This window comes from Chinchilla lanigera, unplaced genomic scaffold (assembly GCF_000276665.1).
Source record: "Chinchilla lanigera isolate Chin_1 unplaced genomic scaffold, ChiLan1.0 scaffold00023, whole genome shotgun sequence".
NCBI lineage: Eukaryota > Metazoa > Chordata > Mammalia > Rodentia > Chinchillidae > Chinchilla > Chinchilla lanigera.
Genome location: NW_004955424.1, coordinates 21250419 through 21274557, shown reverse-complemented (window position 1 = coordinate 21274557; position 24139 = coordinate 21250419). Strand labels below are relative to the sequence as shown.

Here is a 24139-nt window from a genome sequence, read left to right as displayed (position 1 = left end):
ACAATGACACAGATTGGTCAAAAGCCTTGGTGGATACTTGCATGTATCAATCAGAGTAGTGGTAATAAACTGATACAGTAGTTACTGTGTTGTTCATGATCGTGAACTCTGAGCTTGAAAAAAGGTTCGATTCACTTAAGAATGTCTATGAAAAAGCAGTACAAGTTAACTGTCAAAACTCTTGTGCTGTTTGGAGTACCCATCCCTCTAACATTCTTTATGACAAAATGGGAATGTGCATTCTGCTGCACATGGAAGTTTTGCTGTTGCCTCAAGGCAGAGGTCTTGTATGATAGAGCTAGAGCCTCACCCAGGCACTTTTTCCAGGGAACAACATTTTTACTTGCAGGAATGAATGACAAACTGATTATTCAGACTTGGTTTTAGTAGGTATTTTCTCGAGAAGAAACAAAATGAGTCTGTCATTTCAATGGAAGTAACTTAATGGTACTTGTTGCCATGATAAAATTTGAAGATTATGAGCAAAAATTAGAATTTCGAAGCTTCAAGCCTGAGATTTTTTTCCAATAATTTGAGTTTTCTGAAGAGATTGTGATAATATTAAGGAAATATATTTTTTAACATTAAATAATAAAGTGTGTCAACATTTGGAATATCAGTATAATTCAAAGAAACATTATTTTTCAAGTAACCATTGTTTTTTGTATTGCCAGAGTTATTAATAAAGAAAAAGCCTTTCAAATTGCAGGATAGTTGAAGGGATTTCAGTATATCAGAGTTTGGAAAGTTCATTGATGTGGTTTCAGATTCCACATTGCAGGAAACCACCACTTGTGAGTTTTGGTGTAGTATCAAAGAATAATATTCACCATTGTCTGAAAAGCCCTAAGAAGTCCGTTTCCAACTATAGTTCTATGTGCTGCATTTTACTCATTCATTTCAATCAAAAAAAAGTCACAGCAGATTGAAAACAGGAACTGATATAAAAATTCAACTGTCTTCTATTAAGCCAAAAATAAAAGAGATTTATAAAAACTTATAACAGTATCACAATTTTCTTTTGGAAAATATAATTATTTTCATAGAAATTGTTCTATGTGCATTTCATACAATTATTTTTATGTAAAATTGTAAGGTTCATTATTGTTTTAAAGTAAACTGATAAATATTTTTAATTTTCTGGGTTTTAATTTCTAAAATAGTAAATATCAGCTGGGTGTGATGGTGCACATCTGTAATCCCAGCACTTAGTAGGCTGAAGCAACAGGATCGCTGTGAGTTTAAGGCCAGCCTCACCCACATAGTTTAAGACCAGCCTGAACTGCATAGGGAGCCCCTGTCTCAAAGAAATAAATTAATTAATAAAATAAAATAAGATAGTAAATATCAATAAACATACCCACATACAAAATAAATAAATATATCTATGAGAATGTGCTTTTGCCATCTTTTTTCCCAGTACTGGTGTACAATAAAAACTTAGAGACCTCTAGCTTTGTTTTTGTTCCTGGAGTATGAGAGAAAGTACATTAATTTTTCCACAAACTTCGTGTCTAAATATTCAGTGTAGAAAATAGCATTTTTTAAAAAAAATTCATATGTCAATTTTAGACTTACTCAGCTTTTCTGCTTACTTGGCAGTAATTAACATTATCAGTTCTGTTTTAAGCATTACCTGTATTTCATGATTGTAGTTCTTCTAAGAACTGTATAAAACAGTGGTGGGCCTATGGGACAAGTGCTTCAGTGTGCTATGATTGAAAGCTCTAAAAGGTTCGCCATCACTGATATAGACCCTCACATTTATTTAATTATTTTAACCTTTTTCTTCATTAGATCACAGTATAATTTAAACTAAGATTATAATCCATTTATAAGTCATAATTAACTAAAGAGTTGATAGCTATGTAATTACTATTTTGTGATTTTTTTCCTTGTGATTTTCAGTGAAATTATAAAAAACAAAAAGAATTATTCACAACTGAGGCCTGTGTGCCCATCTTCCAGCATGAGGCAAAACTAGTTGAGACTTCCTAGTATTCAATAGTTATATTTTAAAGTGTATGTAAAACATGTATTCTAAACGTGTATTTAAAAATGTAGATGGACAGGCAGGTAATGGTTAGGAACACTTTTTTTTTTCTTTTTGCAGTACTAGGGAAGGAGCCTCAGTGCTACTACTGAGTTACATCCCAGCCATTTTTATTTTTTAATTTTCAGACAAGGTTTTAAAACACTTTTTTTCTAAAGTGAAAAAAGAAGAAGAAGCAGAAACAGAAGAAGAAGAACAACAAGAAGAAGAAGATTAAGAAGAAGAAGCAGAAGAAATCTTACGAAGTTGCCCAACTTGATCTAGAACTTGAGATCCTCCTACCCTGCTCCTCCTGAGTATACTTCCTTTTATCCTTTTATAGGTCTGAAAACTTTTATTGAAAATCTCAAGGAAAAAAGTGACAGAATAGTAGTTACATACCCATCAGTCATTTAAGTAGTTAATTTAAATTTCATTCAAGTTAAGAAATATTATTTTATTTTATGTTATTGTATTTATTTTGGGTTTTTTTTTTGTTTTTTTTTTTTTTTTTGTTTGTTTTTTGAGCCTGGGTCTCACTATGTAGTTAAGGCTGGCCTTGAACTTACAGTGATCCTCCTGCCTCAGCCTCCTGAGTGGAGGAATTACTGCTCGTGCCTCCACACCCAATTCTATAATTCTATTTTAAATTGGAAATTCTCTAATACTCTTAAGTATGTTATTCATCTGCATTTTGAACAATCTCCACTGATTGCTACCTAGAAAATCCAAGTTTGTATATTCCATAGCATATTCTGTCTCTTAATTCTGCCCTTAGCTGATGGTAAGACTAATGGATGTATATGATACCTGTTGGAATAGTCTTCCACCTGTGGTTAGTGTTGGTAGTAATTAACACATTCTGATTGGTAAGAGATACCAAATGTGGCTAATCACAAAGCCTCAAGCTGTATACTTTCTAGTGAGGAGGGAAGAGTGGCTGGATGCTGTCCTACTTCAAATGGCAAACGATGTCTGCATTCTCTCCTCTGGAAACTCACCAGCTGTACTTCCATATTGACACTTTACCCTAATCACACCTCCCCATTTATTTTTGGCTACATTCATTGTGATAAGGACAACAGAAAACATTAGTCTTAAGATCACTTAATACATTTACAAGTAACCAAATAATCAATATATTCAAGTATAATGATAAGAGATTAACTATATATTTTATAAAGGACCTTCCTGCTGGTGACTCTTTGAAAGTGATAAATTATTATTTCTTACACTGATATTTTGCTGATATTTTTACTGAAGACAGTAAAAATATTTGGAGTTACTCCAGAGTTGTACATGTATAAATTAGAGACCACAAAAAAAAAGACTGCTGTTTAATATTTTGCATCCCTCAAAATGTGGTTAACGCCCACTCAGGGCATGCTTTGACTTGGTTGGTAATTACAATTGAGCTGTAAAATATTTTGACAGTTTCCAACTGTTGTGTACTTGTTAGTCATTTGGTGGCAAATGCAATTTGGTGAGGTTTTGGTGGGGCATATTTAATTAAGACTCTTTCAATTAAGTAGTATGTCACAGTAAGCATCAGTACAAAGTTATGTAGCTATGAGCTACTTTACATTTTACCCAAGGCAGGAAAAGTGTTTTTCTTTAAAAACATTGCAGTGTAAGTGAAGCTTGCCATGCTTTTATGCTTCTATTTTTCATTACAAGCTTTTACTTGTTGTGTAGTAAAGCATAACCACCCAGTACTTACTTAATTTGTAGCCTGAGCATTATGTATGACTTCCCTAAGTAATGAATTCAATGGCAAATAAATCAGAATTGCTCATGATAATTAAAAAACTAAAAAGAGAGTTGGGATAGATTTTTTGTGACATGTTTTTATCCTCTTTTATAACAATAAAGATAGTAATAAGCTAATTTGGGCAATATGACAATTCCTAGAAAGAGGGTCAAAGCTTTCAAATCAGGTAGGTTGCCTGAGTAGATAGCAAAGAGAAGACATGAAACATTTTTAAACCTTTCTGTTGAACATCCAGCTATTAGATAAATAGTTTGGAAATTATGGGGCCAAATGATAGTAGAAGAAATTTATACTCAGTGTTTCTGGGAGCAAAAGTTTTTAATAATCCCATATGCAATACATTTTCAGTTACTCAAAAAACTTACTTAAGGGTTGAAATTATCTTGTGGAAATTGTGACATTTTATTCTTTCTATTTTGCTTATGTGAATTTTGACCATGAAACCATCACTATATAAAAGGACTCTTAAGGGAGAAAAGAGAAATTTTGTGATACTACGTTATTAGTTCTTTAATCTTTCTAACTTTTCTTCAAAAACATATGAATGTAGTCCATAAAGATAAAATTAAATCTTGTACAGAATTCACTTTACTGTATCATTTTAGGCTTTATTTTAAAATGTATTATCTCCCCAAAGGATCAACGTTGGGAAATTTATTAGACAAACCATGTTTATTGTCTATTATAATCTGTATATTCAGTGAGCAAAAGCAGTGAAATGGGGTCAGGAAAAAGGAGAGGTAAGCGGTTAATTATTAGCTCAAATTAAAAAACTGAAGTAATTAAAAATATTACGCTAGTTCCATAAATGTATACATTTGTACAGTTTCTCAAACTGCACATTTTAACATGGTGAACTTGATTGCAAATTATATTTTGATACTTACCCTTTAAAAAGCTAAAAACACAATTTAAATTGAAAAGGAAAGCCACATCATATCATAATGTCATGTCTATGTTATATTGCTAACTTAGTCTAGAATGCATACATAATTGAATTTGTTAGCTTTGTCCAATAAAAGCCAAAATTTGTGGAGAAGCTGGATAAAATGGTCTAAGTACTACCCCTAGATATTATCCTTGTATGTAATTTATTCTGTTGAGCAATTCATATATAAATTTATGTTTATGTTAGAAATATCTAAAACTATATTTTCTCTGTGCTTAACATTTCTAGATCAGCATTTCACTTTCATTAATGTTTTTTATGGTCTGTATGTGGGTCATTTTAAATTCACATGAGTTATTACTATTAAAAAGATTTATACAACCTCTTTTTGTTATAATGCTACCTTGCTTTATATAGAAATTGCAATTACATACTTTTTTTAATGTGTATGTGTGGTGCTGGGGAATTGATTTTCAGGCCTTGTGCATGCAAGGCAAGAGCTCTACCTCTGAGCCACATCCCCAACCCCCTTTAATTTTTGAAGTGAATTTGTAGCTACAGGTTATATTATACTAGTAATCCCTTAATAAAATATTTTTGAAAGTGAATGTCTACTATTTAATTTTCTAATTTGTAGGTTGGTAGCACAGATAACAAATTAAGGTGTATCTAATAATATTTAGACTCATAAGGTAGCACAGTGAGTCTTTCTTTGCGTTTTATCTATATCATTTTACTTTTATGGGAATAATAAATATTGTGAAGATACCCACTTTTCTTAGATACTGTAACCATAATCAAAATGTAAAAATGATTTTTCTTCGAATGGTGTCAAAATGATTCATTATTTATTCTTCAAAAATAAGTGTTTAGGAAATTTTGAAATATTAAAAAAATGATGATTAGTGAGGCTTGGTTAACCTTATATAAGCCATTAAAGCAATGATAAAATATCAGTGTATTGGTAAAAAAAAACTAGGCTGGTCATTGAAGCAAAACATCTGTTTGCGAAATAAACATGGTTTCATTCAGATACAGTACATACATGCATACATACATAATGTACAATAAAGGAAGCATCACAAAACAATAAAATACTATTCAGCAAATGATGTTGGGAAATAATAACTAAGAACCTTAATTTATAATATCCATCAAAATGTATTCTACATACATTGAAGGCATGAAAGCATTAAAATAAAAATGAAATTGGTTTTTTAAGATATGTAGTATTTACTAGATTTCTGGGGAAAAAATAACTTTCTAAAACAAAAGAAGCAAAAGATACCACCAAAGAAAAGATGTACAGGGGCTGGGGATTTAGCTTAGCGGTACAGTGCCTGCCTGGCAAGCATGAGGTCGTGAGTTCGGTTCCTGGTACTGGGGGAAAAAAAAGAAAAGATCTACAAACTGGAGTATAAAAATTAAATGATTAAAAATATTAAAATAAAAAAAGGAGGGTATGTTTCCAGTACATAGAAAAAGAAATATTGGTCCAGGGATATAGCTCAGTGGCACCAATACCTGCCTGGAAAAAGAAATACTACCTATTATTTACATTCAGGGTATGAATTAAGATTCTAAATTATTATTCCAGTATCATTTTCTGAAGTGTTTCATTGTTTTGATGCTTCCTTTATTACATATTAATTTTTCTTTTTTATTGTACCTGGAATGGAACTCAGGACCTTGAGCTTGTCAGGCAGTCACTTGTGCCACTGAGCTATATCCTTAGCCTATATATTAATGTTTTCAAAGGGAAATAGTAGATAGTAGAACTAGGAGTCAGACTCATCTGACTGATTCAGAGCTCAGGCATGCTCTTAATCCCAATGCTATATCTTTTTCTTATGCTATATGTCCTTGTGAATATAACTTCTCCTTCATAGCAATCTGTAAGTTGTTTAGTAGAGACTTGAATTTATTTTTATTTCATTATAACCAAAAAATAGTCACAAAAGAAAATCGACTGCATAAAATATGCATGCTTTTTTTCTACATGTCTGATGTTTTGTATGTGTGTGTGTTTATTAGTACTTGTTTGCAATAAATGCAGTTTGCAACCATCTTGGGGAGAAGTTATCTGCACATATTACAGCCTGTTTTTTTTAATCCCCTTCTCTCTCTCCTGCTCCCCTGTCCCCTTTCTTGTACATGTGGTAATTGTCTTAGCTCAGGAACTTAAATGATTTTCAAGTTAATATACCTTTAAATTGTACTTCTTCCTTGTGGATGGATCAGTTTTGTTAGATTACTGGGTAAAATACAGGTAGTATTACTGAAGAGCAACTGGAATATCCTTTCTGGCATAAATGCACAACAGAACAAAAATGACTAAAAGTTTTTCAGTATCTGATGTTTGATTTAATAAGACAATTTTTACATACAGTCTGTTGTAATATGTGGGTTAGACTGTAGTTTATTTTTAAAAATGGCCTTGCTTAGATATATATTTGGAAAAACTGAGGGTTTTTTTTTGTTTGTTTGGTTGATTGGTTAGTTGGTGTTTGTCCTCTTGAGACAGGGTTTCACTATGCTGTGAAGGCTGGCCATGAGTTTACTTTGTAGCCCAGGCTGGCCTTGAACTCACAGCTTTAGCCTCACAAGTGCTGGGATTGCAGGGTGTGCCGTCACACCTGACCAAAACTGAAGTTTTGATTTGCTTTGTTTTGTGGGCTGGGGATTGAACACCAGGCTCCACACATGCTAACATACTCTACCACTGAGCTATACCTCCAGCCAATAAAGAGAATTTTAATAGACTTCAAATAATAGGAAATTGTCTTCTTTGATACTACACTAAAACTCCAAAGTGATAGTTTGTTAATCACAGTTTGGAATCTGAAACCATACATTGGCCTCAGTAGTATTCAGCTACCTCTTTTATTGATGTTTTATAACATGCATTGTTGATTTGGAAAATACTGGTTATGAAACTCATGCAGATCTTCCAAATGTTGTCACATTTGGTTATACAGTATTAAAAAACTGTCAGTATCACCAGTGGTCCTTTCCCCTTTTTGTGGTATTAAGAACTGAACTCAGGCACTGTACCACTGAAGTATACCCTAATCATTTCTGTTTTTATTTTAAGATGTGGTGTTGCTAAGTTGCCTGGACTGGTCTCAAATGGCAGTCTTCCTGCCTTAGCCTCCTGAGTAACTAAGATTATACTCGATATGTGTTCCTGCACCCAGCTTACCACTGTTCTTTTTGTGCAAGTCCATCTTTCTTGGTCCATCTTTCTTTCCCACTTCTACTGTATATGTGTCTAGTTTTTGCCCTTCCTAGTCCATATAATTATGAAGATATATTTGATTTAGCTCCTAATATTATTTTATGTTAGCTTTCCATTTTCTTTTAAAATTTTTCAATATATAGGCCATGTGTTTGTACATGCATTTGTATATGTGTAGTATTTCACTATCTGAGTAGACCATGATTTTAAATCAGTTGTATTATTTATGAACATTTCAGATTTGGAAGAATTTAAACAGTTGCAGTAACATTTCCATTTGTGTATTCTATTCTGTGTAAGGGTGCATTTTCTTAGGATATAACCCTAGGAATTGCTGGGTTAGAAGATGCGAATGTGTTCAAAGTTAGCATCATAGCTGTTGCCCGAGTTTTTAATCATCTTTGTGTGAAACCTCCCTTTGCTCTACATCCTTGCCAACACCTAGTATTTTTAATTTCATTAAACATTTTATTTCATATAAAAGCTTTTTCAAATTCCAGTCCTTCAGAGGTGGAGTGTGTAATAGTATCTTGTGCAGTAGTTTGAATGTTTACTGGCCATTTGGATTTCTTCGTATATTCAATTAAAAAGTTGAGAATGTATGTTATCCTGTTGGTTGAATGTTGCCCATTATCCAGTTGGTTGACCTTATTTTCCTTACTGATTTGTAGAAGTTCTCTGTATGTTCTGGCTGCAAACAAGCCCTTTTGTGTGGGAAAAATATATAATTATTTGGTACCAGACTTACTTAAGTTTAATGACAAAAGGCACAATACGCTAGCATTATAGTCTCAGATATGCAAGGCCATAAATAAACATTGCCAGTTGTAAGGTCCCAAGTCAAAGTATGAGACGCTCTGGCTTATACAGAATCCTATACATCCTGTGCATATAACTGTCAGATCGCTTGAGAACTGTGCTTGTTTGTAATAATCACACTAAGCATAAGGAAATTGCAGCCTTTATTTTTCAACAGGCATTTGTAGTGTACTCATAGGCCTCCAAGTCTGCGTGCGTTCACCAAGCATGAGTCATTTTTACAATACATAATACTGCCTTGTAACACAGATGACATTTCCTCTTTATTTCCATGCAAACAGCATTAGCAAAGGTAAACATGAGGTTATTCCTTTTTGAAGAAAGTTTGAGCCTGTTGTTTAACCCTTTCTCCATGGGGGAGGATAATGTCTTTACAAATTTGAGTTTTCTAATCCATGAACATGTTGTATCTCCCCAACTTCTTGGATCTCTATTACTTTTTCAAAATAAATCTTGATTCCTTTTTTAATTGTCATATGCATTATTTATAGATTGATTCCTAAGTATGGCTATACACTGCATAATGATGTTGCAGTTAATGACGTAATCATATATATGATAGTGGTCACATTAAATTATAACAGAACTGAAAAAGTCCTATTGGTTGATGACATCCTAGCCATTATAATGTCATAGCACAACACATTACTCACATGTTTATGATGATGTTGTAAATAAATCTACTGCCAGTTGTATAATAGTGTAGCACATACAATTATAATGCATAATACTTCATGCTAATAAATGACTATTGTTGTATATATGCACTATACTTTTAATCATTACTTTAGAGTTTACCCCTACAGACTTTTGAAAAGTTACTATGAAATAGTATGCCTTTACACCAGCAGCCTCACAGCATCTCTCTCTTTTTTTTTTTTTTTTTTTAAGAGCAGAATATATTTATTGAGGGAAAGAAAGCTCTGTCTGAGAGAGGGACAAAAGGGGGCCTAAGTGTGTTACCCAGGAGGCATCTCTTGATTGTATCATTTTCTTTTGCTCTTGATTTAACTTGGTGGTTTTTCTTCAGCTTGGGCCCGTGAATGTAGAAAATCTGCTGCTAATGTTGCCAGTAAGAGGCTCCATCAAGGAATTTACCTGGAAACAAAATTAAAAGTGATTAAGGACTGTAAAGTTGAAAAATCAGTTATAGCTATTACTTGGCAAGCAGTCATTTTCCAGCATAGCTATAATTTTGAAAACAAGAACCAAGGGACAGAACTGTTGAAGGATCTGCTTTATTGATACCAAAGCTCACAAAAATTCAAGAAGGTTATATATCAGATGTGGAGAAACTTCTAATGACTTGGATTCAAGAGCAGCCACTGTATGATGTTCTTAGGATGACAAATCACCTAACAATGCATGACTGTACCGTATTTTTCTTATGCCCCTATGAGTACCTTTAACTTTTAAAATTTTTTAGTACATAGAAATGCAGTTTTATAGATTGATTTTAATAATTAAATTTTCCTCTCTTTGTTTTTTGTTTGTTTGGACAGGGTCTCACTGTGTAGTCCAGCCTGACCTTAACCTCACTGTCTAGCCCAAGCTAGCCTCAAACTCATATTCCTTCTGCCTCAGCCTTGCAAGAGCTGGGATTATAGACATATGCCATCTTGCCTGGCTAATTCTAACAAATTATCTGTAAATTCTTTTGGATTTTCTTTATACTCAGTGATGTACTATAAGTAGTAATATTTGGTACTTAGAAGTAATACCAGTTTTGTTTCTTTTCTAATATGTATTTTTTTTTTCTTTTTTCCCCTTTAACTTCCTGTACCGGCAACAACTTCTAGTACAGTGTGGAATAAAAGTGGTGATAGGTTGCTAATCTCAAAAGGAAGACTTTGAATATTTCACCATTGTGTTATTTGCTAGGCTTTTTGTAAGTTCAAGAAGATTCTATGACTACTGCTTTGCTTATTTTTTAGAATATAAGTGTATATTAATTTTATTTAATACTTTTCTGCATCTGTTTAGATAATTGTATGTTTTCTCCTATAGTTACTAATTTGTCAATTTATCTTCAGTAAATTTGCTGGTGTGAAGACAGTGCTTTTCATAATGAAGTGCGATGTTTCTGAGATACAGAATCATTTTTGTAAACTGCTAATATTTTCATCAAGACTTTTGCCTCTGTATTTATAACAGATTTTCCTATAGTTTTGCCATTTCTGTTGTATTTTGGTATATTTTCTAGGCCCAAGAAATGAGTTAGGGATTTTTTTCCTCTGGAAGAATTTGTGCAGTATCGAGATATTTTTTCCTTGAATGAATGTTTAATAGAATTTATCAGTGAAACTAACTGAAATATTCTTTGTATGTTTTTAATTACAATTTTAATTTTTTTAAAATGGTTACAAGTTACAGAACTATTCAAGTTTCCTATTTCTTCTTGTGTCTATTTTGGCAAACTATTCTACTACTTTTTTTCTTGATCAGTCACACTAGAGATTCATTTGATTTTTTTTTTTTTTTCTTCAAAGAAGCAACTTTTGACTTTGCTGATCCTCTCTAATGTATGCTTATTCACTGTTGCATTGTATTTTGACCTCTTATGTTCCTTTTCTTCTACTTTGGAGGGAGGTGGTAGAACTCATACTGGTATTTGAGGTCTTCCCATAATGCAGTGCTCTTAATTCTTTCAGGTCAGTTATAAGAATAGCACTGAAAGCTTTGCTCGTTCTTTAGCTTTAGTGTTTCTACATGTCTTGCCTTAGAGATAGCTGTTGGATATTTCTTAGGTCTTAAAAATATTTCATTAAGCTTTTTAAAAATTATGTTCAGAGGGAAAGTAGTCTTGTGTTTATGTAAGTGAAAGTTCTTCCAAATATTATCTTAATCATAGTATAATTTTTCTGACTAGTATAATAACAAGACCTAACAATTTTACTGTAAAAATAAAGTACTTTAAATGAAAATGTTTTGGAAGAAAATAAGACCAGTATAGAGGCATGTATTCTTGTTTTGACCACTACTATTATTCTGGGCTTACCAAATATAAAGATTTATCCAGTGTTCCCTTAATTATGATTTTCAGTGATTGGGCAAATGCTCCAAGAGTCAGCAGTAGAAATACTGACACATCCTACAGCTTTAGCAAGAGTAGTATATATCTCATTGCTCTGTATTTAATTAGTTCTTGTTCCAGTTCTAGCCAATGATCTAAAATCCAACAGAATGAGCAAGAAGCTTTTATTAACAATATTCCTGAGTTTTAAATTGTTTTGGATCAGTTATCGTTTTTGAATCAGTTAACATACACGGCATTGCTGTATGCCTGAAGATAAGTTGATTGAGGCATTTTTTAGTCTTGATAAATTTGTAGTTTCTACTGAAGTCTTAAAGCTGCATTATCTTGAAATGTGAAATACATATGTTTTTTTTAAGAGCACAAGAGTTGGAGTGGGAACATCTTGATATAGATTATAATTTCTCTGCTTCCAAGCTATGTAACCTTACTTCCTCAGCTGCAAGTTGGAAATAATAGCAGCTGTCTTAAAGGTTAGAGAATTAAATAAACTAAAGGCCTTAACACTATATGTGGGACATAGTAAGTTCTCAGTATATATTTTATGAATTGATGAAAAATTTTAATAAGCCTTTTTGTGGAGGGAAGAACTGAATGTATTACAGTAAAAGAAAAATCTAATGAGTTGTAAGAGGAATTTTGAGAGTCAAAGAAATGTTGAAAATGGTTCCCTACTGACTAGAAATTAGTAGGAGATTTTGTGCAGAAGATAACAGCTGAACCTCCTGAAGGTAGAGTGAGGCACTATAGCAGTTGTCACGAAGCATCACCACGCTGAAGTGATGATCTGTGTGACTGAAGACTGGAGGTAAAGGAGCTAATGTTTAAGCAGCAAAGCATAAGGATTTTAGAGAATCATTGTGTGATTCTGGAGAAAAAATATACTTTAAAACTTTGGGATTCAGGGGGCTGGGGATTTAGCTCAGCGGCAAAGCGCCTGCCTGGCAAGTGCAAGGTCGTGAGTTCGGTTCCTGGTACCGGAGAAAAAACCAAAAAAAAAAAAAAAAACTTTGGGATTCAGTGCTGAGAAATACTTTGATCTCATTTCATGTTTTTGATAACTAATTGAGATGTTGGCTGTATTTTAAAAAGACTCACCCTATCATCGTGGGTCAGATAAGGGAAAATTCAAAAAAAGGAAAACCTGTTGAGATGATTTTATGTAATCTAATACAAAAGGAAATAAAATACAAAACTACAACCATAGCATCAAAACTGCACATGAATTAACTAGAAATATAAGAGTGGTAAAAAGAAATTCAAAGGTAATTCTGAAATTAAAAGTCTGGACAGTTGGAACAGTAGTAGTTTCATTTGCAAACACAATGAAAATGAACAGGTTGCAAGGAAAGATTATAATTATGGTTGTGAACATATTGAGTTCAAATTTTATGTGGCAGGAAGGACAGCCAGCTGGAAATGTCAACTTGAGATAGTTTGAACTATAAGTGTATTTTGGGGAATCATCTGCATGGAACTGATAGTTGGAATCCTAACAGTGAATCAGCTCAAAGTGTGGGTAGGAAAAAAAAAAAAAAAACCTATTCAGAGCAATACCTAGAGGAATGTGTGGCTGTACCAGTGAAAGAAGCAGAGAGAGCAAAAAGAAACTTTAGGCATATGGATAAAGCAGAAAAAGTGAAACACATTTCTCGTAACTATTGAAATTTAGGAAATCTTGTAGCAAATTATTTGACTAGGTTTTCTGAAAGATGATATTGCCATTGTTAGGAAGAATAACTCTGGCTTTGTTACCCATAACATATAATCTGCAGTGTTTAGAAAAGTAACATTAAAATTACCTATATATGAAAGCCTACATAGACATTTTTATGGACTGATATTCGTGTTTTATTTTTCCTTTTCTTTTTGCAGTACTGGAGATTGAGTGGAGGCCCTCACACATATTAGGCAAGCATTCTAACCTGAGCTATAGCCCCAGTTCTAGTGTCTTTGGAAGGCAATAAATTACAAGGCATTCAGAGCTTCTTTCACCAAATACACAGAAATAAATAACATTTTTTTGGTAATAATGGGGCCTTCATACTGAATACCATCCCCATTCCTTTTAATGTTTATTTATTATTATTAATTTTTTTAGATAGGCTATCACTAAGTTGCTTAGTTACCCAGGTTGGACTAGAACTTGAAGTCCTCCTGCCTCAGCCTTCTCGAGTGCTGGGATTACAAGTGGGTATCACCATGCCCAGCAGAAATAAATATATTAAAAAACATTGTAAGTGCACTTTTTTGCCCATAGAATATGAAGCATCAATATTATTTTCTAGTTAAGCTTTATTTGCAAAATAAAGATTTTCACTATCTTTCAAAGATGCCTTTAAAATTCTAAAGGCATCTCAAAAAACAGAAATTTAGTGCTAAGAATGCATTGGTGGTAGTAATAATAGTTGCAGTTAACATTTACTGAATGAGCGTGCCATACATTGTGCATTTATTCATTTCACAGTACTTACTGAGTGCCTACAGGGTACCAGGAGCTGACCTGAGTACTTGAGATATGTTAGTAAATAAAATTTCTTACTTCATGGATCTCCTATTTTAGTGAGCACAGAAAGGCAATAACCAGTAACCATAATAATAATAAGATGTTAAATACTGTGGAATGAAAACAGAGCCGCGTAAGGGAAATCAGAACTTACGGGGTTGGGATTGAGTGATGGAGATAAGTTGCTTTATTGAATAGTGAGATGGAATACTGCCCAGCTGAAGGAGTAAGCATTGGAACAGTGCTTTGCTAGATGCAGTTATATAATGAATTTCTAAAATGTCCTTTAATTTAAAAATGAGAAATTATATCCTAGGTGATTCTTAGTAGTCTTCCTACAGAAAAAGTAAATGCATAAGTCATAATAACGTGAAGTTGATTATTTTAATTTTAATTTTTTGGCACTAACAGGCTTTTGTCAAGTGGGGGCATCATTGATCTTTCTTAAATAAGCAGTGTGATAAGAATGGCTTTCTTATTAAACTTAAATGATATTAAGGGTAAATAATTGTTTTTTCACCTTATTTTAGAAGGCTTCTATTTTATGTCTAAATTTCATTACTGTAGACAACACTTAGGTTCAGAAGTGTCTAGTAGGTTTCTTTATAGTTTTCAATTGTGTCAGCCTCCAAAGTTCCCATCACAAAATATAGTTGTTATAAAGTAAACTATGTAGGTTTTTTTTAAGAGTAAAAGTTTAGAATAAAAACCTTACAATATATTTTAGTTTCGTTACCGTTGCTGTAGTTCCAAGTATATGGATGAGGGAGAAAGATTATGCTTAAGATTTAAAGCATACACAGAACTAACTCACCTAATAATCACAAATTGCTCTCAATGACAGTTACGTATTTTGAGCATATCCAAAATATAGTGCTATGCAGTGTTCCTACCAACACATCTGACTGTTGCTAAAATTATTTTCTCGTAAATTTATGTAGAAGGAAGGTTTGAGTATGATTATCATTGTGCTATTTTTTAAAATACATATATGATCTCTGTATTTTTAAAACTGTCTATGATTTTGGTCTCTCCACTACCAACAATTTGTGCTCCAGTTGTGGTATAGTTTAAAAATGTTCATTTTTATTCTAGTCAGAAAGGAATCATATTTGTACATAGTTGCGAATTTTTTAGGGTACGAGAGTTATACAGATATTCTGCCTTAAATATTTAAATACTTTAACATGAGGTTGCCCTCAATAAAAGTCTTGGCTTGTTCTCATGTAAAAGTTTAAAAATCTCACCTATCTACATGTCAAGCAAATGCCATGGGCTATGACTAAAGATAATAACTTAAGATTAATGTATCTTTCTTGGAGATTACAATTGTGGGGTGAATTGACAGTTTTAAAAGACCTAAACTGACATCAAAGGGTTCAAATGATTTAGTTTGGTCAGTTAATTTTCTTCTTCCATTAAATTCTTTTAATGTTTCCCTCTTTTTCCTTCTTTTTAGCTCAGTCCTATTCCCAGCCCCATCTTGAGGCGAAAGCCAAATGCTAGTCAGTCGTTGCTTGTCTGGTGTAAAGAAATTACGAAAAACTATCGGGGAGTGAAAATCACCAATTTTACTACATCGTGGAGAAATGGCTTATCTTTTTGTGCAATATTACACCACTTTAGACCAGACTTAATGTAAGTAGAAACACTTTCCATTCCCTATTAGTATTTTATAAATAATAGACATTCCCACACCCCTGTTTTACTGCAAATTGAACCCAGAGCCTTAGCATTGAGCTATGTCCCCAGTTCTTTTTATTGTTTTTCCAGCTCTTTCACATTTATTTCTGTTGAGTTTTTTTCCATTAGGCATTTTTTATAGAGCACAAAGTAATTTCTGCACATATGCAGAAATATTTGACTTTGTTTCTTTTTCACTAACCACACCTCTTGCTTTTTTGAGAGAAGTGTGTGCCAGAAAAAAATTCCTTCCTTCTCAATACTACAATAATCTTTTCCTTTTTTTTAAAAAAAAAAAATGTTTTCCTTAATTTCATACAAAGAACTGACATCAAATTATTATGAAAATTGTGTTCATATTAAAATGAGATGAGATAAAACATACCCATAGCTCTTTATACACTGACAGCAAGAAATTACCTCATGGTAAATTTGTTTGGTTGTCAAGGTTAGTTCCTGGTCTCTTGCCTTAACTTCTGTTTCAGATGGAAAGCTTTGGGCAATGAAACATATAGTCAGTATATGTATGTGTGTATGTAAGTATGTATATATATATTCCCTTAATTTTCCACACTATTAGTTTTGTTGATTGAATTGCTATGAAATTGCTATTCTTTGGTATTATTAAATGTCAAGTTTTTAGATTCAGTTTGTTTTAAAAACAGCTGTTTTTATCAAATACTGTATGTACCCACTGTGCCATTTTCTCCCTCAGTGACTACAAGTCTCTGAATCCTCAAGATATTAAAGAGAACAACAAAAAGGTAAGAATTGCTAAGGAAAAAAGACATAGCTTCAATTTTGGCTTCTCTGCAGGATTTTTAATTTTGGGAATGTGAGGGGTTTTTTGGTGAGGTCATAACTACAGCTCACAGAAAGTATTCTGCTTCCTGCAGTTTAAATAAGATGTATGATTGATTCTGGTTTGTCATGGACTTTTAAAGATCACAGCTGCCAGGCTGGCATCAGATTATAATGTATGTATGACCTTCGTTACCTGTTAAATATTTTTGAATATTTTATTCTGAAATTTCTCTTTTTAAAAGTGTATTCAAAACTGCATTGCTATAATTATTATGGAAGCTTAGAAAAATATGTGAGAAAGAGATGTAATCAGAAAATGATGTAATAGGTAAATGAGAAAGCATACCTAGGTTCATATAAACAAAATATACACATTGGTTCTTTTCCCTTTCTTGTAAACTATACATACAAACATGCATATATCTATATTTTTTTCCACATACTTAATTAATATGCTGAGATCAAGCCTCCCAATGGTATGTAGGGATATTGATTCTTTAGCCTTCAGGGCAGGTGCATAGGGCTGAGTTGTTGGAGCCCCTGGGCCAGCTGCTGTTGTTCCAGGCTGTTTACTCTAGTGCACAGCACAGTGTTAGAATTTTCCGTGTGCAAGGAGGGAAGTACCTAACTGTGTACATGCTAGATAGTCAATATTTGTTTCCACTAATTGAATTCTTCAACTGAAAAACTAATGCATTAGTTTAGAAATGTATTACTCTTAGAATGGAAGTTTTTTACCTGTGGTCTGTAGATAGAATTCCAGGGTCATTAAATATGGTTGGGGAAAAATACATTTTATTTATTATAATTCTTTAGTTAATCCTTAGTATTTCCTTCAGCTATGAATTTAGGCAACATACCACAGTAGTATTAGCCATCCCTGAAATTTTGTTACTTTTAGAAATCAGATATTTTCATATTTTACTATAGTTGCAAATTTCTACAAATACCTTTTATCACTCCTTCACAATTACATTAATATGTTCATAAAAAGCACAGACTACTGTTTCCCAAATTCAGTTTTACAGTATTGTTATAATTGTATTTTTCAGTGTAATTGGTTGTTTTGGCCCCTTATATATTTTAAACATGTAAGACATTCTTCTGAGAAGAGAATTCATAGAACAGAGATGTTAAAAACCTCTGGTCATTGCTAAATGAAGTAAGTCAGCACAGACAGTTAAATACTGTATTGCATGGTTTCTCTTATATGAGAAACTCAAAGTATAAATAACTTAAAGAGCAAAATATTATAAAAGATGATAGGAAAAAAGGAGGTGGGCCTTTTGGGGATGGATAAGGAAGATGGAGGAAGAGGGAAGGGAAAGTAAAAAAAAATTAGGATGTAATACATATATGTACCAACTCGCCATAATGAATTATGTATCACATCTATGCACTATGCTAATGAAAAAAAGTTTTAAATGCACTCTAGATAATTAAAACCACCAGTCATAAAAAGTATTATGAGTTTAGTAAAAGTTCAATTTTCAAACAAGAGTTAAAACATTTATTGCTCTCTAAAACCAAAAAATTTTATTGCTATAAAAAATATTTCTTTGCAGATGTATGATGTTGCCACCAAAAATTAGTCTTTAAAAATAAGTATAATTTTCTTTACAGAAATTGCCTATTGGTGGGCATGCTACAAAGTAATTCTTATTAATTATTTTCTTATTTAGTCTTGGAAAAGTGAAAGCCTTTTTTATTAATTAAATCATTCTTTAATGTGACAGTTCTTTACTTGAATTTTCTTGCATTTGAATAAAATCTAAGCTAATTTAAATAGAAGTATCAAAGGGCCGGGGATATATCTCAGTGGCACAAATAGCGCAAGGTCCTGAGTTTGATTCCCAGTACATACATACATACATACATACATAAACGTATCATAAAATAAAGTCTTAATAGCCCTTCAGTAGTGGTGGCATGCACCTGTAGCCCCACCTGTTCGAGAGACTAAAAGCCAACATGACAGATTACATGGCTTCCCCATGAGTTCGAAACCAGCCTGAGCAACATAGCAAGACCTTGTTTCAAAATTAAATTAAAAATTAATTAAAATAAGCCATTATGTGTACAGAGTAGAGCTTTCCACTTCTCAAAGTTTTGAAAGGAGACACTGTTGATTTTCCCTAACTATATACTGTAGTTAAGTAATATAGGGAATCTCATTTAGGCTTACACTTTACATTATTTTTACAGGAATTTGGTAATGGTGACCATACCTTGGATTTACATATTACTACGTAGAATAGTAATATTCCATTAAAACTAAAATTGTTCTCAGAGTTGGAAGTGTAACTTGTTGGCAGAGGGCCTAGCCTGGGCAAGGCCCTAAGTCTCAGTCAGATCTTTCAGGGCTGATCTTTCTGCCTCCACATGGTTCTTCCCCATAACCCTGTATATGTTTGGTTGGACTTAAAGCTGCACAAGAAATAATGCCTGTGTCTTGAATGTCACAAAGATAGATAACTGGCAGTGACTCTTCCATACCAATTTAATGAATCAGACAATTTAATGAGTAAGACAGTTTCCTTTGAACAAAAAACCTTTTTTTTTTTTCACACACAAACAGCTAAAAAGACAGTAAGTAATTGACCATAGGAAAAAGGGTTAACCCATGGGAAAATTCTTTTAGAAAGTCTTGACCTCACTTACAAGAAACCTGGTTTGTTTTTAAATGTTTTTTTAGTGTGCATAAAATGAATTGTTACATGAGGTAAGACACCAGCAGGAGTTTCCCCACCAGGAAGCTGATCATTTTCCCAGGTCTATAAAAAGTATTGAATAAAAAAGATACCTGTGGCATCTGATTTTAACCAGTATATCAGTGTTTTAAATAATTAGGAAATGTTTTGAATACTGCCTGTGGTGCTTTTCCTGATGGTCTACAATTGATGTCTGTCAATCAAGCCATCATGACAGAGAAGGAGGAAAATGACTTTAATTTTCCTGAAACATGTTAAATAACAAGCAAGCCTATACATGCACACCAACTGAGTCATTCCTTCTAGTAAACATTTTGCGGTACCTATATTATGAAGCATAGTGCTGTGAAAATTGAAGCAGTTTTAATATCACAATTTATTTTTCATTTTCTTTTTTACTCCACAATATTTATTAAACTACAGGAAGAATACCAGACAAGGATTAAATTCAAATATAGAATGTACTTTAACATATAAGTGCAACAGACTGATCTCTTCTCAGTTGTTAAGTAATTTCCTAGCATTTCTTTTAAGAAAAACTTTGTATTATGCTCCAAAATCTAGGTTGTTATGAAGAATTTCTATTTTAACATCTCAAAGCAAGACTATATCTAGAGTCTTTATTTTATCTGAGACCTTTTAGCTGTACTTCTAATGCTTTAATGCTTCTTAGCAACACAGTGCTGTTTTCAAGGGTTAGCTGAGGATAGTAATAATGGTAAATTGAGAAACAGCTTTGATTCTTCAAAACTAGAAAAACCTGATGTGCCACAGTCATTTAAAGGAAGCCTAACAGAAATAATACAATGCAGCCTCACATTCTCAACTAGGTTGTAGTGCTCAAAACAATCCATTCTTTCCAAAATGGTTGAAGTAAAAATAAGTCACTTTTCTCATTATGAAAATCAATCATAATTGGGAAGTTAAAAATGTTTCTATGTTTCTAAACTTAGGTAGCATTTATTTGTGTCTTACATCAAGAATCTAGTAGTTCTTTTGAATTATCTGGCTGTACTTTTTCTTCACTTCACAAATCAGTCCATGAAAAAGAGGTAGACAGCAATGATTAGTTCTAATATTGCTTTCTACTTTTAGTTCCTTAAAAATCCATTTTAAGATTTTGGTTTTTTGTTTTAATACTCATTTTTATTTTCTTTTTAGAAAAAACTTTTTTTCTTATTTAAGTCCTTGAGAAGTGAGATTTTAGTTTATTTAATTTTATTAGTACATGTTAGTAGTGCATGCGCTATACAGTCATTTTGGGGTGCACGTATAGGTACATAATAGAACTTGCTTCCTTTTTTTTTAAATGTTCTTCCTTATTCCTCTTCCTCTCCCTTCTCGTGGAATTCTCCTTTCCCCATTTTCATTTTTACTGTTATTATTAACCTTAGCTCATGTTTATGGCATCTAATGTTTACATTTGTTGAGGTTATTAGGTTCCTGTACATGGCATATCATACTTCTCTCCCCTTTCCGTCACCCTCACCCCTCACCTTTCACCCTTAATCTCTTACACTGCTTCCCATTTGTAAGAGTTTTATTCCCTTGTCTCCTTCTACCCATCCTCTGTTGATCTCTTTGTTTGTGCTTTGCCTTACTCAAATCAGAAATACTATATGATATTTAAGCCCGTGTGTTGGTTTATTTCACTGAACTTTATATTGTCCAGATGCATCCATTTTCCTAAAAATGCGTCAGATTTGTCCTTTATGCTATAAAGAGTAGTATTCCCTTATATATAGGTACCATATTTTCTTTATCCAATCATCTGTTGATGGGTATAGAGGTTGCTTCCAGGATTTAGCTATTATGAATTGTACTGCTGTAAACATTGGCATGCGTGTATCACTGTATATGATGTCTTAAGCTCTTTGGGAAAGACACCTTGAAGGGGGATAGTTAGGTCATATGGAATGTCTACTTTTAGTTCTTTGAGAAATCTCCATACTTATTTCCATAGTGGTTGTAATAGTTCACTCTCCTACCAACAATGGAAAAAAAAGTATTTCAAGTGTTTAATAAGCTTTTTCTATGTCTTCTTTCTACCCCTCTTCCCACTTTAAGTATTTTTAACTTTTGGAATTTTGTTCTTTTCATGTGGCATAATAATGTCAGTAACATTATATACCCTGCAGCAAGACAAAAAACTAAAATTTTTGCTGTTTTTAAAATGTATGAACTGTCTGAACTATTCAGTGTATCTTGTGTCTTTCCTTCTTTTGAAGGCTTACGATGGATTTGCCAGCATAGGAATTTCCCGGTTATTGGAACCTTCAGATATGGTCTTACTAGCAATTCCTGACAAACTGACTGTTATGACTTATCTGTATCAAATAAGGGCACATTTCAGTGGCCAAGAACTAAATGTTGTTCAGATAGAGGAAAACAGCAGTAAAAGCACATACAAAGTTGGAAACTATGAAACAGATACAAACAGTTCTGTTGACCAAGAAAAATTCTATGCAGAGCTTAGCGACCTGAAGCGGGAGCCTGAACTGCAGCAGCCTACCAGTGGAGCTGTAGACTTCTTATCACAGGATGATTCTGTGTTTGTGAATGACAGTGGGGTTGGAGAGTCAGAGAGTGAGCATCAGACGCCCGATGATCACCTTAGTCCAAGCACAGCTTCCCCTTACTGTCGCAGGACTAAAAGTGACACAGAACCTCAAAAGTCCCAGCAGAGCTCTGGAAGAACTTCAGGATCTGATGACACCGGAATATGTTCCAATACAGAGTCCATCCAAGCACAGGTTTTGTTAGGCAAGAAGAGAATATTGAAAGCTGAGACTTTAGAATTAAGTGACTTATATATGAGTGATAAAAAGAAGGAAGAGTCTTCATTCTTTGTTTGTGAAGAGACAGACCACCAAAAGCTTCAGACTGTTAACAGTAATAATTTGGAGGAAGAAAAACTAGAGAATTCCAGACCCTTAGAATGCAGGTCAGATGCTGAATCACCTATCAAAACAAGTTTATCTCCCACTTCTAAACCTGGATACTCATACAATAGAGAGGCAGATCTTGCAAAGAAAAAACATGCTTCCTTAAGGCAGACGGAGTCTGATCCAGATGCTGATAGAACCACTTTAAATCATGCAGATCATTCTTCCAAAACAGTCCAGGTAAGTAAGTGAGAATGAGTACATACATTTAGAACCACATTTATAGGCAAACTCTACTAAAGCCTTTTTTCATTTAAAATTTCTGGTAGTCCTATTTTTCTTCATAGTATTTATCCTCTGTGCTATCAAAGTGTGGTTTTACAGCAGTGGTTCTCAAAGTAAGATCTGAGGACCTCTGAGACTGATTTATCCTTTCAGACAGCTCCCAAAGTTAAGACTGTTTTCATAATAGTAGTGGGACATTATTTACCTTTATTACTCTCATTCTTTCACAGGTGTGTAATGTATATTGTGGCTACAGGATTCCTAATATTCATGAGATTGAATACAAAACACAAATAGGAGAACCGAGAAACCATTTTCTTACACTCTATTGCAGATTTACAAAACATGTAAAATAATGCGACTCTTCGTTTTTAAAGTAACTAATTTTTAATTAAAATATGCTAGTATCTAATGTATTTTGGTTATTTCTAAATGAAAATATATTTTTAAGTTTCTATTTAATTTCCAAAACGACAAGTAGCAACAATACATTCCACATAAGCAATAGTTCTTTAGTATTCTCAGTAATTTTTAAGCATATAAAGAGATACTGAAACCAAAAAATTTTAGAACTTTGGAATTATATCATTCTCCCACAGTTATCTCTGGAATTTTCTTCAAAGTCAGTAGTACTCATTGATAATAGCACTTTTTTACATTACTGGAAGGTTTTAAGAGAGATTTTTTTAGATGATAACCTGAAGGTATGTTCATTTTTCACATAGTAGTCAGCCCTCCATAGTCTCACGTTCTATATCCATGGATTCAGCCAGCCACAAACTGAAAAAAAAAATTTTTTAAGGAAAAAGTTCTGTATTGAACATGTACATACTTTTTTCTTGTCAGTAGTCTCTAAGCTATACAGTAGAACCAACTACATACGTAGCACATTGTATTAACTACTAAAAGTAATCTAGAGATGATTTAAAATATGCAAGAGGATGTATCTAGAATATATCCAGATAGTATGTATGCCATTTTATATAAGTGACCCAAGCATTTGCAGAAAACCCACAGAGGTACCAGAAGCCAGTATAAGGGAAGACTGTATTCACGTGGTTGTTGATTGAAACATGAAGGAATTGCGATCATGCCGCCATAAATATCGAGCAGTATGTAGGTGGACAACTATTTCTTAATTGTGACCTGGCTGACACCTTTATAAATTTTCACAAGTGTTATGTCAGCTGGGCATAGATGCACTGTGATCCTAGCAGCTGAGGTTGAGGGGTGACAGGATCACAAGTTTGAGAACAGCTTAGGTGATTTAGCAAAACTTGTCTCACAATTAAAAACAAAACTAAAGAGGGGAGCTGGTGTGTAGTTTAGTGTGAAGGCCCCAGGGTGAGAGAGAGAGATTAGGGAGGGAGGAGAGAGAGAAAAAGAGAAAGGGAGGGAAGGGGAAAGGATGGGAGGAGGGATAGAGAGAGAGAAAGAAAGGAATGAAAAGAAGGAAAGGAAAAAATCTTATAGAAATATAAC

The 24139-nt window shown here is 33.2% G+C and overlaps 1 protein-coding gene across 6 annotated transcripts in view; it reads left to right on the top strand.

Moving 5' to 3' along the window:
* Ehbp1 (EH domain binding protein 1) overlaps positions 1-24139 on the top strand; it is a 348572-nt gene that overhangs the window by 225487 nt on the left and 98946 nt on the right. For all 6 annotated transcript variants that reach the window (XM_005385727.1, XM_005385724.1, XM_013514692.1 and 3 more), the window contains 3 exons: positions 15749-15927; positions 16688-16736; positions 21716-22612. In XM_005385727.1, the coding sequence (XP_005385784.1) occupies positions 15749-15927; positions 16688-16736; positions 21716-22612 (1125 nt within the window). The remainder of the gene's footprint in view (positions 1-15748; positions 15928-16687; positions 16737-21715; positions 22613-24139) is intronic.